General features: G+C 34.1%; 1 protein-coding gene across 1 annotated transcript; it reads left to right on the forward strand.

The window, feature by feature from the left end:
* Positions 1-10,971: 10,971 nt before the first annotated feature.
* Positions 10,972-13,720, forward strand: LOC25483346 (protein IQ-DOMAIN 14). The gene is made up of 6 exons (XM_013612021.3): positions 10,972-11,289; positions 11,651-11,767; positions 11,885-12,175; positions 12,321-12,551; positions 12,740-12,871; positions 12,984-13,720. Exons 2-6 carry the CDS (start codon positions 11,702-11,704, stop codon positions 13,374-13,376), a joined length of 1,113 nt encoding a protein of 370 aa, XP_013467475.1. The 5' UTR covers positions 10,972-11,289; positions 11,651-11,701; the 3' UTR covers positions 13,377-13,720.
* The last annotated feature ends 1,263 nt before the right edge of the window (positions 13,721-14,983 follow it).

Below are 14,983 nucleotides of genomic sequence, written 5' to 3' on the forward strand. Positions count from 1 at the left end.
GCTTTAGAATGTGCATATAAGTTGGGCCTAATTGTATCTGATATGAAAGGGGAAATGGTTGTTGAAACTCCAGCCAAGGGTTCAGTAACTACTTCTCTTGTGTGTTTAAGGTGTCCGTTGTCTATGTTTGGTAGAGATTTTGAGGTCGACTTAGTGTGTCTGCCGTTGTTGGGAATGGATGTTATTTTCGGGATGAATTGGTTAGAGTATAACCGAGTCTGTATTAATTATTTTAACAAGACGGTGCACTTTTCTTCTGCAGAAGAGGAGAGTGGAGCAGAGTTTCTAACTACTAAACAGTTGAAGCAGTTGGAACGAGATGGAATTCTTATGTTTTCGTTGATGGCATCTTTGTCGTTAGAGAATCAAGTGGTAATTGACAGGCTACCAGTGGTGAATGAATTCCCTGAAGTTTTTCCGGATGAGATTCCTGATGTGCCACCAGAAAGAGAAGTTTAGTTCTCGATTGATCTTGTCCCGGGAACAAAACCAGTGTCAATGGCACCGTATCGCATGTCAGCTTCTGAATTAGCCGAGTTGAAGAAACAGTTGGAGGACTTGCTTGATAAGAAGTTTGTAAGACCCAGTGTTTCGCCGTGGGGAGCGCCTGTGTTATTGGTGAAGAAGAAGGATGGTAGTATGCGGTTGTGCATTGACTATCGTCAGTTGAACAAAGTTACAATAAAGAATAGATATCCACTTCCGCGGATTGATGACTTGATGGACCAGTTGGTGGGTGCTAAAGTTTTTAGTAAGATTGACTTGAGGTCGGGTTACCATCAAATTAAAGTGAAGGATGAAGATATGCAGAAGACGGCCTTTAGGACACGATATGGTCATTACGAATACAGAGTGATGCCTTTCGGTGTTACTAACGCGCCTAGTGTGTTCATGGAGTATATGAACCGAATTTTCCATGCTTTTCTGGATAAATTTGTGGTGGTGTTTATAGATGATATTTTGATTTATTCTAAAATTGAAGAGGAACACGGCGAACACCTGAAGATTGTGTTGCAGATTTTGAAGGAGAGAAAGTTGTATGCCAAGTTATCGAAGTGCGAATTATGGTTAAGTGAAGTGAGTTTTCTAGGCCACGTTATTTCTGGTAATGGTATCGCGGTTGATCCTTCGAAAGTTGATGCAGTATCTCAGTGGGAAACTCCGAAGTCGGTGATCGAAATCAGAAGTTTCTTAGGTTTGGCCGGTTATTACCGTAGATTCATAGAAGGATTTTCAAAGTTGGCACTTCCATTGACTCAGTTGACTTGTAAAGGGAAATCTTTCGTATGGGATGCTCAGTGTGAGAGTAGTTTCAATGAGTTGAAGCAAAGATTGACAACTGCTTCTATTTTGATTTTGCCAAAGCCGGAAGAACCTTTTGTAGTTTATTGTGATGCTTCCAAGTTTGGTTTGGGAGGTTTGTTGATGCAAGATGGTAAGGCGGTAGCTTATGCTTCTAGGCAGCTGAGAGTTCATGAAAAGAATTATCCTACGCATGATTTGGAGTTGGCTGCGGTGGTATTTGTTTTGAAGATTTGGAGACACTATTTGTATGGTTCAAGATTTGAAGTGTTTAGTGACCACAAAAGTTTGAAATATCTGTTTGACCAAAAAGAATTGAACATGAGGCAGAGGAGATGGCTTGAGTTATTAAAGGATTATGATTTTGGCTTGAATTACCATCCGGGTAAAGCTAATGTAGTTGCAAATGCATTGAGTAGGAAGACATTGCACATGTCGGCCTTGATGGTAAAGGAGTTTGAATTGCTCGAACAGTTTAGGGACTTGAGTCTCGTGTGTGAATTGTCGTCTCAAAGTGTGCAGTTGGGTATGCTAAAAATCAATAGTGAATTCTTGAATAGTATCAGAGAAGCACAACAAGTTGATGTCAAGTTTGTGGATTTGATGGTTACTAGTAATCAAGCGGAGAATAGTGATTTCAAGGTTGATGAGCAAGGTGTCTTGAGATTTAGAGGCAGAATTTGTATTCCTGACAATGAAGAATTGAAGAAGTTGATTTTAGAAGAAAGTCATAAGAGCAACTTGAGTATTCATCCGGGAGCTACAAAAATGTATCATGACTTGAAGAAGTTGTTTTGGTGGTCTGGTTTGAAGAAGGATGTCGCTCGGTTTGTGTATGCATGTTTGACTTGTCAGAAGTCTAAGGTTGAACATCAGAGGCCTGCAGGTTTGTTGACACCGTTGAATGTACCGGAGTGGAAATGGGGTAGCATTTCTATGGATTTTGTGACAAGTTTACCTAATACTCCGAGAGGGCATGATTTTATATGGGTTGTGGTAGACAGGTTGACGAAGTCGGCGCACTTCATTCCGATTAATATCAGTTATCCAGTAGCTCAGTTGACGGAGATCTACATTCAGAATATTGTGAAATTGCATGGGGTTCCGTCGAGTATAGTGTCAGATAGAGACCCAGGGTTTACTTCAAGATTTTGGAGAAGTTTACAAGATGTGTTGGGTTCGAAATTGAAATTGAGTTCGGCTTATCATCCGCAGACAGATGGTCAGTCGGAAAGGACGATCCAATCTTTAGAGGATTTGCTAAGAGTATGTGTGCTTGAGCAGGGTGGAACTTGGGACAGTCACCTACCATTGATAGAATTCACATACAACAACAGTTACCATTCGAGTATTGGTATGGCACCGTTCGAAGCTTTGTATGGTCGGAGGTGCAGGACTCCTTTATGCTGGTTCGAGTCGGGAGAAAGTGTTGTATTGGGACCGGATTTGGTTCATGAGACCACGGAGAAAGTCAGGATGATTAGAGAGAAGATGAAAGCGTCGCAGAGTCGACAAAAGAGCTATCATGACAAGCGTAGGAAAGACCTTGAGTTTCAGGAAGGTGACCATGTTTTTCTGAGGGTTACTCCTATGACGGGTGTAGGACGTGCATTGAAGTCGAGGAAGTTCACTCCAAAGTTCATTGGTCCTTATCAGATTTCAGAAAGAGTTGGAATTGTGGCGTATAGAGTTGGGTTGCCACCTCATCTTTCGAATTTGCATGACGTATTTCATGTGTCGCAATTGCAGAAGTATGTACCAGACCCTTCGCATGTTATTCCGAGAGATGATGTGCAAGTTAGAGATAACCTGACGGTGGAGACCTTACCTTTGAGGATTGATGATCGAAAGGTGAAGTCTTTGAGGGGTAAAGAGATACCTCTTGTAAGAGTTGTTTGGGGTGGAGCAACTGGTGAAAGTTTGACTTGGGAACTAGAAAGTAAGATGCAAGAATCATATCCTGAGTTGTTTGTTTGAGGTAAGATTTCGAGGACGAAATTCTTTAAGTTGGGGAGAGTTGTAACGCCCTAGTCGTTATTTTATTATTTTTAGAATTAGTTAGAGTCTTTTGTGTGTTTTTAATTAATATATGTGATATATGTGGTGTGTAGTATTTATTTATATAATTTATTTAATATAAATAGAATAATATGAATAATGGAATTATTTAGGAGTTTGGGGAATAATTAGAAATTAATAGTAATAAGGGAGGTTTTAATGAAAAAGGAGAAGTTATAGTTTTAGGGAGTTAAGGAAGGAAAAGTCAGAAAACAGTTTAACGTGAAAACAAGTGGAGAGGAGAAAAGCTAAGGCAAGGAGAGAAGACCAAGAGAGAAGAACTTAGGAACTGATTTGCTGTGCTATTTGTCTTTGCAATTCTAAGGTAAGGGTGGGATTATCTTTCAATAGTCATAATATGTAATTTCTGAAAATTAATCAATTAAACTGTTCTTAAGGTAAAATTGGGAAAATAAGGGTTAATGATGATTAGTATGATTTCTTAATCCATGTTGTTGATATTGATCGTAATTGAAATGAAAATAGAATATGATGGATGAATTTTGGAAGTTCTGTATGAATGCTTGATTGGGCTGAATTGTTGTTGTTGATGTTTAATTGTTGTTCCTTTTGATGTCTGATTGTATATAGGACTTGTAAACATTTCTGGAAAACGTTTTGGGTGATTAGGGGATTAAAACTGGGTTTTTGGAGTGAGGATAAGTCTGAAAATCGTAACTTTTACCCTGCCCAGAAGAGTGGTCGCTTAAGCGAAGTACCCGTCGCTTAAGCGAACATTCATGTAGCTGCCCAGAAATTAGATTTTACCCGTTCGCTTAAGTGAACAGTGAGCGAGCTGGTAAGCGAAAATTGAGTTTGATTCGGCCAAGAATTCGCTTAAGCGAGCCGTGAGCGACCCGTAAGCGAACTGAACCCAGACCTACTGTAAGCTGGTCGCTTAAGCGAACTGAGTGTTAGTCAGCCTTTTTCTGAACCTTGCTTCGTGCACTAAGGGATCCTTTTGAGTACTTCTAGGTGTTCCTTCTAGCTTGTATAACCTTTGTATAGACATAAAATCCTACTTAATTTATGATGATATTTAGTTGGTTAACTTTTATGAATTTTGAAGATGTTGGAATACTTGAATCAAGTGAATGAAACATGTTGCATTAAGGGGTGGTGAGTCATATGAGTACATATGCATTTGTCGTTGAGTTGTATGCAGATATACACAAGTGGAGTCAGTTGCATAAGCATAAAAACGATGAGGACTTCGGTCCTGGAACGCTTTGTCGTTCAAAACGATGGAACACTATGTTGTTCAAAACGATGTTAATGATGAGGACTCATGTCCTGATAAAAGAATGCTTTAACCATTCTATAAAGATGAGGGCTTCGGCTCTGTTATGGTACCACATGCATAGTTGCATTTGTTGAGGAGTCTTAGTAGAGTTGTCATGTCCTGCATGAGTCTTAGAGGTGAAGTCGGGTTGTTGCATGAGTCGTTGCTTACTGTTTCTATTACTGTTGGATGTTGAAGTTGCTAATGATGTTATACTATAATTGATGAATGATTATGATGATAGGGTGTTAGATTCATTTATGTTATTATATATTATTATTATTGTTTGAGAATCTCACCCCTTCTGCTTGAAAATGTTGCCCTTCCTATGGGTAACTTGCAGGTGATCCTGAGTAGTAGGTGGTGGCTCACAGTGTCTAGGGCTCTGATACGTGGGATGGGATTTTATTGCTTGAATTCTTTCCTATGTATCAATTTTGAAATATTGTTGATGTAGCCCTTTGTGATTGAATTTTATGTTGAATTGGCTTTTATGCCAAGAATAATTATTGTAGACTTATTGATGTTACAAATATTCCGCTGCAAGTTTAATGAGAATTTTATGAATGACGTTTGATTAAATAGATTTTTATATACACTCTATTTAGAAGATTTTAAATGAAGAAATGTGGCATGCCCGTTGTGATTACTCTGATGACTGATGTATTATTATTATTTTAATTGATTTTGGGAAACGGGATGTTACAAGTTTAGGCAATGAGGATGAGGATTATTGTGTATTGTATTTGGTCAACTAGAGAAGGGTCAAGTGCTAGATTTATTGACTTTTCCATGACGTTGTAAGGTAGTACGAGTAGTAATAACCATTTGAGTTATGTGTTAGAGTTTTGGATTGTGGTAGTGTGTTTGTGTTTTTGTAACGCCTTAATTTATTATTTATTTATTTTATCGAGTTTAGTGTCATTTTGAATAATTTATGTGAATAATTGCGATGTGTGATGTTTTGTGTTATGTGTTGGTGAATATTAGTAGCTTATTATAGTATTATTAGTGAAGGAATAAAATTAAAATAGAATAATGAGGCAGTAAGGGAAAAATTGGAATAAGAGGGAATGTGTTAAGTTAGGAATAAGGAGAGGTTAGGAAAAAAAGAGTCAGACACGTAAAATAGTTTTTGGAGGAAACGTGAAAGTGAGAAGTCAGAGAAGAGAAGAGTATTGTGAGAGGGCAAGGGAAAGCTTAAAGAATTCAAAGTTCATCCAATCTAAGGTAAGGGTGGGACTAACCTTCTTTAACATGAGTTCTATAATTCTGAAAAAGGGGTTAACTTTGATGTTGTTGATAATTGTGATGTTAAAGAAATTAGGGTTTTGAATTGCAATTTGATTCTTGAAAGTGTAAGTAATCCAATAAATTAATGTGAAAGTTGATGTTTAGGTTGTAGAGTAACCCTAGGTAATGTTTCCTATCAAATTGGGATCAATGGGTCAAAAATTGAGATTTTGAATAAAAGTGATTTTAAGTGTTTTTGGGAAATAAGTGATTCTGGGATAAGCTGTTTTGGAGATTTGAAAATATAATTTTTCAGTAAAATATGATAGGATTTATTGAATAGAACGCGTAGGCGAAAACGGAATTGGAATAGGGTTAATGGTTGAGTTTTTACGTGCGAAATGGTAAAACCGGAAAGAAACAGAAGAAAAAAAAAAAAAAAAAAAAAAAAAAAAAAAAAAAAAACAGGACTGCACAGAGCTGCAGCGCAGGACACTGGCAACTGCCTGCCCATGCCTGGGCGCAGCAAGACAGCCCTCATGGGTGACTGCTTTGTTGTGCCTTTGTTTACGTGCTGTCAAGACTTCGATTTTTGAGTTTTTGTACTTTTTCACCCTTTTTCTTATTTGAATTGGCCTTTGGTGTAAACATGCAGGTTTTAGATAATTTTGCTATCTTTCCAATGGCGTTGGTTTGACTTAAAAATGTTTTGTGGATTTTGAGTTATGATGAAAACACTTTAAGTAGATCTTGGGGAAATTTTAAAGAAACTTAGCATAATTATTTCCAAGTCATTCCAATACTTATGGTTTGGTTTCTAAACTTCAAACTTGAGTATTAAGGGGTTCAATTAAGGTATGCATGCTTGAGTTTCGTAATTATAAGTGTGTGGATGAAATTATTGTTTATTTGCGAAGAATAATGTTGATTAATTGTGAAATTGTGATGCGAAGTTGATGTTGCTGTTGTTGCATTTTAATTGTGTCATTGCATAATCATTTCATTTTAATTACGATGGACTGGATTGACACCACGATGGCCTGTATAGGTGATTTATTAAGCGAAGGGGGTTGTAGCCTGTCAAAGCCGAATCACGGCATTAGCGAAGGGAGTTGTAGCTCTGTTGGTACCACATGCATAATTGCATTGCATTGTATTTGTTGAGTCGTGTCGTTGCACTGTTGAGCGAAGTTAATTGATGATTTGTAGTTGGACTTATGTGAAGCATTGTTAATGATGAGTTGTTGTTGTTGTGTGTTGTTAAATTCTTTTACAGAATTATTGCTTATTATTATCGAATGTGAAATCTCACCCCTTCTGTTTGAATGTTACCTCTACGTGGGTAACGTGCAGATATTCAGGAGTAACAGCTGATGTGAGTTGAATTCTCGTGTCGTCATAGGAGTCATGCTTTGATACGTAACGGGGTGAGAATTCTTATGTGTTTTATTTTCCATTGTTACGTATCTTCTTATAATTTGATGTTGGACCACTTTTAGGTGGATTTTATTTATGTTATTGATGTTAAGGCCTTAGTGCCAAGTAATGCTTAAAGATTAAATGTTTCCGCTGCGACATTATTTTGGATTATTGAAAGCAGTTGTTTAAATAAATTGTGAATTTAACTCTATTTGTGTTAAATGATATTTTGAAGAACAAAATGTGACATCTTATTTGTGATGAATTCTGATTTATTTTATATTATTTATATGTTGGGATGAACACTGTATGCATATTTAGTACACTGTCATATTTATATTAGCACACCGTAAGCAGAAAGCGTAAAAAAAATATTATTTATCCGTAAAAAAATATATGTGAAATATATTTTTGGTTATAAGGATACGAAAATTCACATCGAGGAAACTTACACCTGATGTGAATTATACCTATTTGACATCAGTTGCAAATGCACATCTGATGTGAAAATCCAATGTTTTTAGATAATTTGATCACTTATCAAATCGGTTATATGCTGCCGGATGTGGAAAACAACTTATCACAACGGTTCAGTGAAAAGTCAATATTCTCTATATTTTATTATTAAAAGATGCATAAATTCTTTTGATACTGTTAAAAAAGTATAAAGATTTGAAAATTTTGTAGCTGAAATTTTGTTTTGATTTTAGATGATACAATTAAAAAGTATCAGCATGCATCAATCCATGTGCATCATGTATCGATACATGAACATTTCTGTCTTTGAAAAGTGGATATTTATCCTATTAGGTATCAGGTCATGCAATGCATGGACCGATGCATGAAAGTTGAATTTTGCATTTTTCAAAAATTCTTTCAGTATATATCGGATCATACAAAGTATATACCGATACAAAGAAACCCCAACCAATTTTTACAACACATGATTCAGTATGTAACAGATCATGCAGATGTATGATCGATACATAAACTCATTCTTCCTTAAAAACTTGATCTTCTTTTAGGTTTCAAAATCAATTATTTTTAATTAATAATATGGGTGTTTAGCACTTAATAATGCCGGAGATAAGTTCAATATACATCAAATCTAATTCATCCTATTTATTATAGTTTTTAATTTTTATATCATGCAAAATACTACAAAAGAGAAATGCACTAACAATTATATATCAAGTAATGGAACAATTTTGTTTCAAACTAATACTAAATGATACACCTAAGAACTTTCTAGCTTTGAGAACAGTGAATTTGGACCAACCAACTTAGCATTAGACAGCTACATAAATATTTTTTAATTGAGTTTGATGAAAAGAGGATAATGGTGAAAATATTTTATGACTTAAAAGACCAATTTATTGCAAAACAACTTAAGTAATTACTCTTTCCGTCCAAAATTATAAGTGTTTTTGAACATTTAACACGTATTAAGGAATGTCATTGTATGGAATATGGATAATATTAGTTGTTTAACAAAATTGTCCTTAATAAATGGTATGGAAAAAATAAATTAAATAATTGAAAGACGAGAGAATAATAAATACTAGTTGAGAGTATAATAGAAAAGTAATATTAATGTTTCATTGGTATTGTAAAATGATTTATAATTGTAGACAAACTTTTTTCTTAATGTGATTTTGTATAATTTGAGACGGGAGGAATAACATGTTACAAACATTTTTTTTTTGTGGTGATTTGAGTTTAAACCTCAAACCTTACATATTTTATGCACTGTTCCTAGCAACTGAGTTAAACTCACGAACATAAAAGACCGTGTGAGATACTTTGTCAATCATATAAGATAAAATAAAATAGTAAAGTTTGTTGAACCTTTCTCATAATGAACACCTTGTTGGGACATAGAAACAGCGCGAAAGTCACTCTTTTTCTCATTTTCTTAGACAAATTGTGGTAAAGAAATTAAAAAGGTTTGATTAAAACCAAAAACAGCTCTAAAGTCACCTTATTAGTACCCCGTGTTTATGTATGGACCCAGTCTTAAATTCTCAATTCTCTCAAGTCAAAAACGTGCTAACATCAAGTACCATAGAGAAATTGGGACCAAAATTTGTATATAAAAATCGGGTATGGGTATTCAACAAAGAATTTTGGTGGTGTCAAAATATCTTGTTATATAAGTTAATTTTTTAGGTTGATTTATTAAATGATGTATTTAGTTTCTAATATATATTAGATACATTATTTATTGAATGAGTTTAAAAAGTAAATTTTGAATGAATTTAAAATGTAAACTTTCTCTTATGTGAATGTTTTCCGATGACGTATTTGTCATCACCAATTACACCCAACTAGCTGACAATATTAGTTTAATTTATACCCAAAAAATATGCAAGTTTAATCGATAAAAATTTAACTCATGTTCACATACCTATACAAAAAGGGGTTGTCATTGAGTTTAGCGGAAGCGATTAGACTTCCACAATGTAACAAATAAATATTCAATTATTGATTGAGATATGTCGTCACATTTTGTCTCCAAAACTAAAAAGGAGAGGTACGCACATTTAGGTTTTGTTTGGGAGTTTGGAGCATAGGGGAAGAAATGGCTTTGTGGGTGGGAAATATGGATGAAAATGGAGAAATGTTTCATATTTTTTAAAAAGTAATTTTTTAAAGAATGATAAAATTCATGCTTATGATTAGTATATTTTTAATTTTAAAAATATTATAACAACATAGATTGAATTTGAAGAATTTATATAAACCCTCCTCCAATACAATTTTTGAATTCCCAAATTAAAGAGACTTTTGTATTACGAAAAAAAAAAAATGAAATCCACAAAACCCTCCCTTTTCAATGTCTTCTATTTCTTTCAACTGTTCTACACAATTTATCGGTTGTATTAATAGGTAAAGAAAAGTCATAAAACGAATACTAAAAGTGAAGAGAGGGAGTAGAGATGATTAAAGTTACTGATAAGTGCCAACTATGGGTAACATAAGCATTATTATTGATAATATAGGTGAATTAGTCTTGTGTGTTTTGAATTTGATAGGTCACTTTCACATGCTATTATTTTTCAAATTTCACCATGAAGCATTAATGCAAATGAGATAATGCCCCCTTAGCCGAAAGCATCGGTCCGGTTATATATCGTATCCTACCATACCATGTGATAATAAATTTACAAAGCTAACAAAGAAAACTCCAAATATTTATGTAACATTTCAAAGATCTCTTCTCAAATTTGCTATATCACTTTAAAATAGGCAAATACCACCCAAAAAAATTTAACAATTTATGATGACAAAAGATTGCCCAATTTTAGGTTATATATCATGTTACAAGTTTTTGAGTCATAAAGAATATATAGCATGTTATAAGTTTAAATTTTGTAATGTTTTATTATAATTTTTATTATTATTATTTACTTAAATTCAAAATGTCCCATTTTTTTACCGGTTATATCGATGGAAAACAAAATATTTTTTGTTTTATGTTAACCATCTAGTTGTTAGAAGAAGGGGTTCTGATAATTTAGAGTTTGTCCGATTCTTTTGGATTCTTCCGATCATTTGGTTAACAAAAGGTATTTTAGTTAGAGTGGCAAATCAAACATATAAAATGGACCATAACAATAGGGACCCATTAGTGTTTATTGAAGTTTATCTTTAAAGCAACCATGAGTCATGTAAAGAGGCCAACTCCATTGACCACATCATCATTACAAGAATCATCCATAATTATGGCTTTCCCAATGCAGCTCTTTCTTCTCTTTTCACATTATAAGCTTATATTATTATACTACATGGTAGTAGGTACTCAATGCTAAACCACATTATTCATAAAAGCTATAAATTTTGTTCACACACACAAAGAACAAAGAATCACACTTGTGAGTTTGAAATATACACATTTAGGAGGGTACTCATCATCTTCATGGTGCTTAAAAATTCTCTTTTCATTGGTTAACTTCACCATCTTGTTTTTTTGGAGTCACTTGTTTTATGAAAAGGTTAGTTTCTTGAAATGGTCTAACTTGCACTGTTACTAGTATGTTTAGGCCTTGTTTATGTAAATGACTTAATTAAGTTTTTATTGCGTAATTAATTATCGTATAAATGTTTATGTATAAGTTATTTCTATAACAATCGATAATATAAAGTACAACTGTTTTTATATAAACAATAAATGATTTTCGAAAGCTATACTAAAGAGCTTATGAAAATAAGATAAAAACAGCTTATGGACATGTCGTAAGCTATTTCCACAGGCTCGGCTTATAACATGTCGTAAGCTATTTCCACAAGTGCTTATTTTTCCATTTTTAAATAAAAAATCAATGTTACTTATCACTTTCCTCTTCTTTCTTGAAGATCAAGTATAGGATGTGTTTGATGAATAAAAATGGTATGTGAAAAAACTTCATGGCAAAGAGGAAGAGCTGGTTTGGCTGGGTGAAAAGTCTATTCATTTCTGAGTCAAAGGACAAAGTAAGAGATACATACATGTCTAAATTTTCTTATAGATTGTTATGATCATCTTACAATAGTACTATAAATAATAAAAAGTTATTTTGGTTACTAATTATTTTGTGTAATATCATCCAGAAGCAAAAGAAATGTGGATGGAGATTTGCAAGGATTAAACAAAAGCTATTATACCCCAAAATTACAGCTTCAAACAAGACTTTGATTGAAGCAAGTGAAGAACAGAGAAAGCATGCATTGGCTGTGGCTATTGCAACAGCATCTGCAGCAGAAGCTGCTATTGCTGCTGCACATGCTGCTGCTGAGGTTGTCAAGCTCACAAGTGGCACGTCTCGTTCTTATTCGTATCTATCCAAGGGAGACAGAAGTTTGGCTGCCATCAAGATTCAAAGTGTATACCGTGCGCATCTTGTGAGCTTCCTACAACCTGTTTCTTCTTTTGTAGTATTCATCATTGAATTCTGAGTATGGTTTAATATTTTAGGTTTGTTGTTACCAAGAGATTTACATTAAGATTGGTTTCACTTAATCTTGAATTCTAAATTGGTAAAAACAGGCTAGGAAAGCATTAAGAGCATTGAAGGGAGTGATAAGACTTCAAGCCATAATTCGCGGTGAAGCTGTTAGGCGTCGAGTGTCCAGAACTTTGAAGAATATTCCCTCAAATGCAAAAACTGAGAAGCAAATCGAGGAAAGAAGCAGCCATACAAAGGAAGAAAACTACGAAAATGACCATATAAAACAGTTTCCAAAGCAAAAGAAAAAGATAGAAGAGAATGAACTTAAGGTAAATATATCACATTTATGTTATAAGATAAAAGTATAACAAGTAAAATAGAAAATGTATCGATAACGAGAATGTATGTTTACATCAAAGGTTACGCCTTTTTTGTGTCGATACTAACTAATTACATCTCTAATATTAAATTTGAGCAACCCTCATGATATATATAATCAACTCAAGAATTTTTGCAGCCTGAACTCCATAGTCAAAGAACTTGGAATTGTAGCTCACACTCGAGAGAAGACATTGAAGCCATATGGTTAAGAAAGCAAGAGGCTATTGTCAAAAGAGACCGCATGAGGCAATACTCTTCTTCGCAAAAGGTAATCGCATATCATTTCACATAAACATAAAATAGTCTAAAAAATGGAAAATTGAACCTTTCTTTTTTCATGTCATATACTAAAAAATAACCATGCAATTTATATATTTTAGGAGAGAATGTTTTCCCAAATGGTGGAAGAATCTTTGCACAACAAAGAATTTGTTGAAGATAATTGTCGTACTCTAGGAGAGTGGCTACATAAAGAAACATGTAACTGGGATGTTCTTTATAAACCGGCTCATCCTTCGAATATTACAATAAGAAATGAAGTGCAAGAAGGATTGAAATCACAAGTTTCAGTCCAAAGAAAATCATTTTCTCATGTAAAAAGAAGTTCAATCGGAGATGAGAGTTCTCTGCCGAATTCTCCGGTTTTCCCTAAGTACATGGCTGTGACTGAATCTAGCAAAGCAAAAGTAAGGTCTATGAGCACACCAAGGCTAAGAACAGGATTTTCGGATGTGTGTTCAAATCAGAATGAGCACCAATACATGAATTTCTAAAAATCAACTCAAGGGTGTTGCGAAAAACTACTTAACAAGCTCATTTCATGCATGATTCCTCACCTTTTGAAAATCTTCACATGCATATATGGAGTGTTTTATGTATGAGTCTGACCATTACGTTTTTCTTTTAACGGATTTTTTTGTTCTTGGTTTTTGAGAGGAGAAGTGTTACCGGTGAGTACATAATACATGTCTAAAATGTGTATACATCTTATTTTTATTCGATCTTTCTCCATTGTATTCTTCATTTGTTTATATGAGTTTGGTGTCATACTGTCATTGAAGATTTCCATCTGATAATCTGCTAAAATAATTATGTATTGTATTGAAGAAATTTGATTGGAATTTCCCTCCATGTCATTCATATGTGAATATGTGAATGCTTGTCTTTGCTTGTATTCCATAAAATTATTTCTTCAGGCACGTTCTTTTACTCAACTTCATCATTGTTAAATGATTCGTTTTGTTGCGGCTCTTTGGAAGGAATATCATAATCGTCATCTTCATGGTTTTCCACATATGAAACGTGCTTTTGTTGAGAAGACCTTCTAACGTTCAATCTTGAAAGATAAACGTCATTTTCTTGAACATTGACATCTTTCTTTTGATCATCATTTCCAACGTTGAATCCCTCTTTTCCACATATGCAATCTTTCTGTACTGTTTCTTTGTGATTGTTTCCTCGGAGAGTCTTTCTGTCTGAAGAATTTCATACCAGTCCATTTCACACCTAGAGAGTTTGCTGAGTGCAGCATTGTGAACCTCACAGTCTCATCCTTGTTGCAATCCATTGGTTAATTAATGTCAAAGATCCAATCATTTCAGTTTGCTCAATATCACAAGAATAACACCGCCTTGTACTCACTTGTGTCTATTCACGTTCCGCAAGCAACACTACCAAATTGACCAAGCAACATAAAATTAAGCCAACTCGTCACTTCTCTATGAAGCACGGCCACAGACACTGAACATGATGACAATGACAAATAGACACTAATAATAATTTAAGACAATGAAAATACTGAAATGGAACTCATGTGTCGATGTCATGCCAATGCTACATCGATGCTCTTTAGTTACTAGCTTAAAAGATATCAATGTTATAGTCTTAATGTCTTATCACAAGCAAGAAAACGTTGCAGCATAACAATCTATGAAAGATAACGTGGAACACATAGAAGCATGAAATGAACAAGCCCCGTATCGATGTACTGAAAAGGTGTGTCATTGTTTTATATATATAAGCAGTGAAAAGAGTTAAAGCACCAGGCTCAGCTCATATTCACTCATAATCAAACCTCACTTTTCTTTATTCAATTCTCCCCTTATACTTATAACTTGGAATTATAATGTAATTTTAACTTTACTATAATAGTTTGCAAAATGCTCTTTTTATTTTTTATAAATATGATATGATTTTTTTTTAAAGATATAAATATGATGTTACCCGATGCAACGGTCATATTCTTTTATATATATATATATATATATATATATATATATAGATATTTCACTTGGGTGTCTTTAGTGTATTTTCGAAGAAAGAAAATGATGAATAAATTATTAAAATAAATTATTTAGATTAGAGAAAATGATTGGCTGAG

The sequence above is a fragment of the Medicago truncatula genome, chromosome 1 (assembly GCF_003473485.1).
Source record: "Medicago truncatula cultivar Jemalong A17 chromosome 1, MtrunA17r5.0-ANR, whole genome shotgun sequence".
Classification (NCBI taxonomy): Eukaryota; Viridiplantae; Streptophyta; class Magnoliopsida; order Fabales; family Fabaceae; genus Medicago; species Medicago truncatula.

Excerpts from the sequence above, each read along its gene's own strand:
- LOC25483346 (XM_013612021.3), top strand. The coding sequence starts at position 11,702 with ATGGCAAAGAGGAAGAGCTGGTTTGGCTGGGTGAAAAGTCTATTCATT. Across the intron at positions 12,176-12,320 it reads GTGTATACCGTGCGCATCTT|GCTAGGAAAGCATTAAGAGC; the intron begins GTGAGCTTCCTA and ends TGGTAAAAACAG. Across the intron at positions 12,872-12,983 it reads AATACTCTTCTTCGCAAAAG|GAGAGAATGTTTTCCCAAAT; the intron begins GTAATCGCATAT and ends TATATATTTTAG.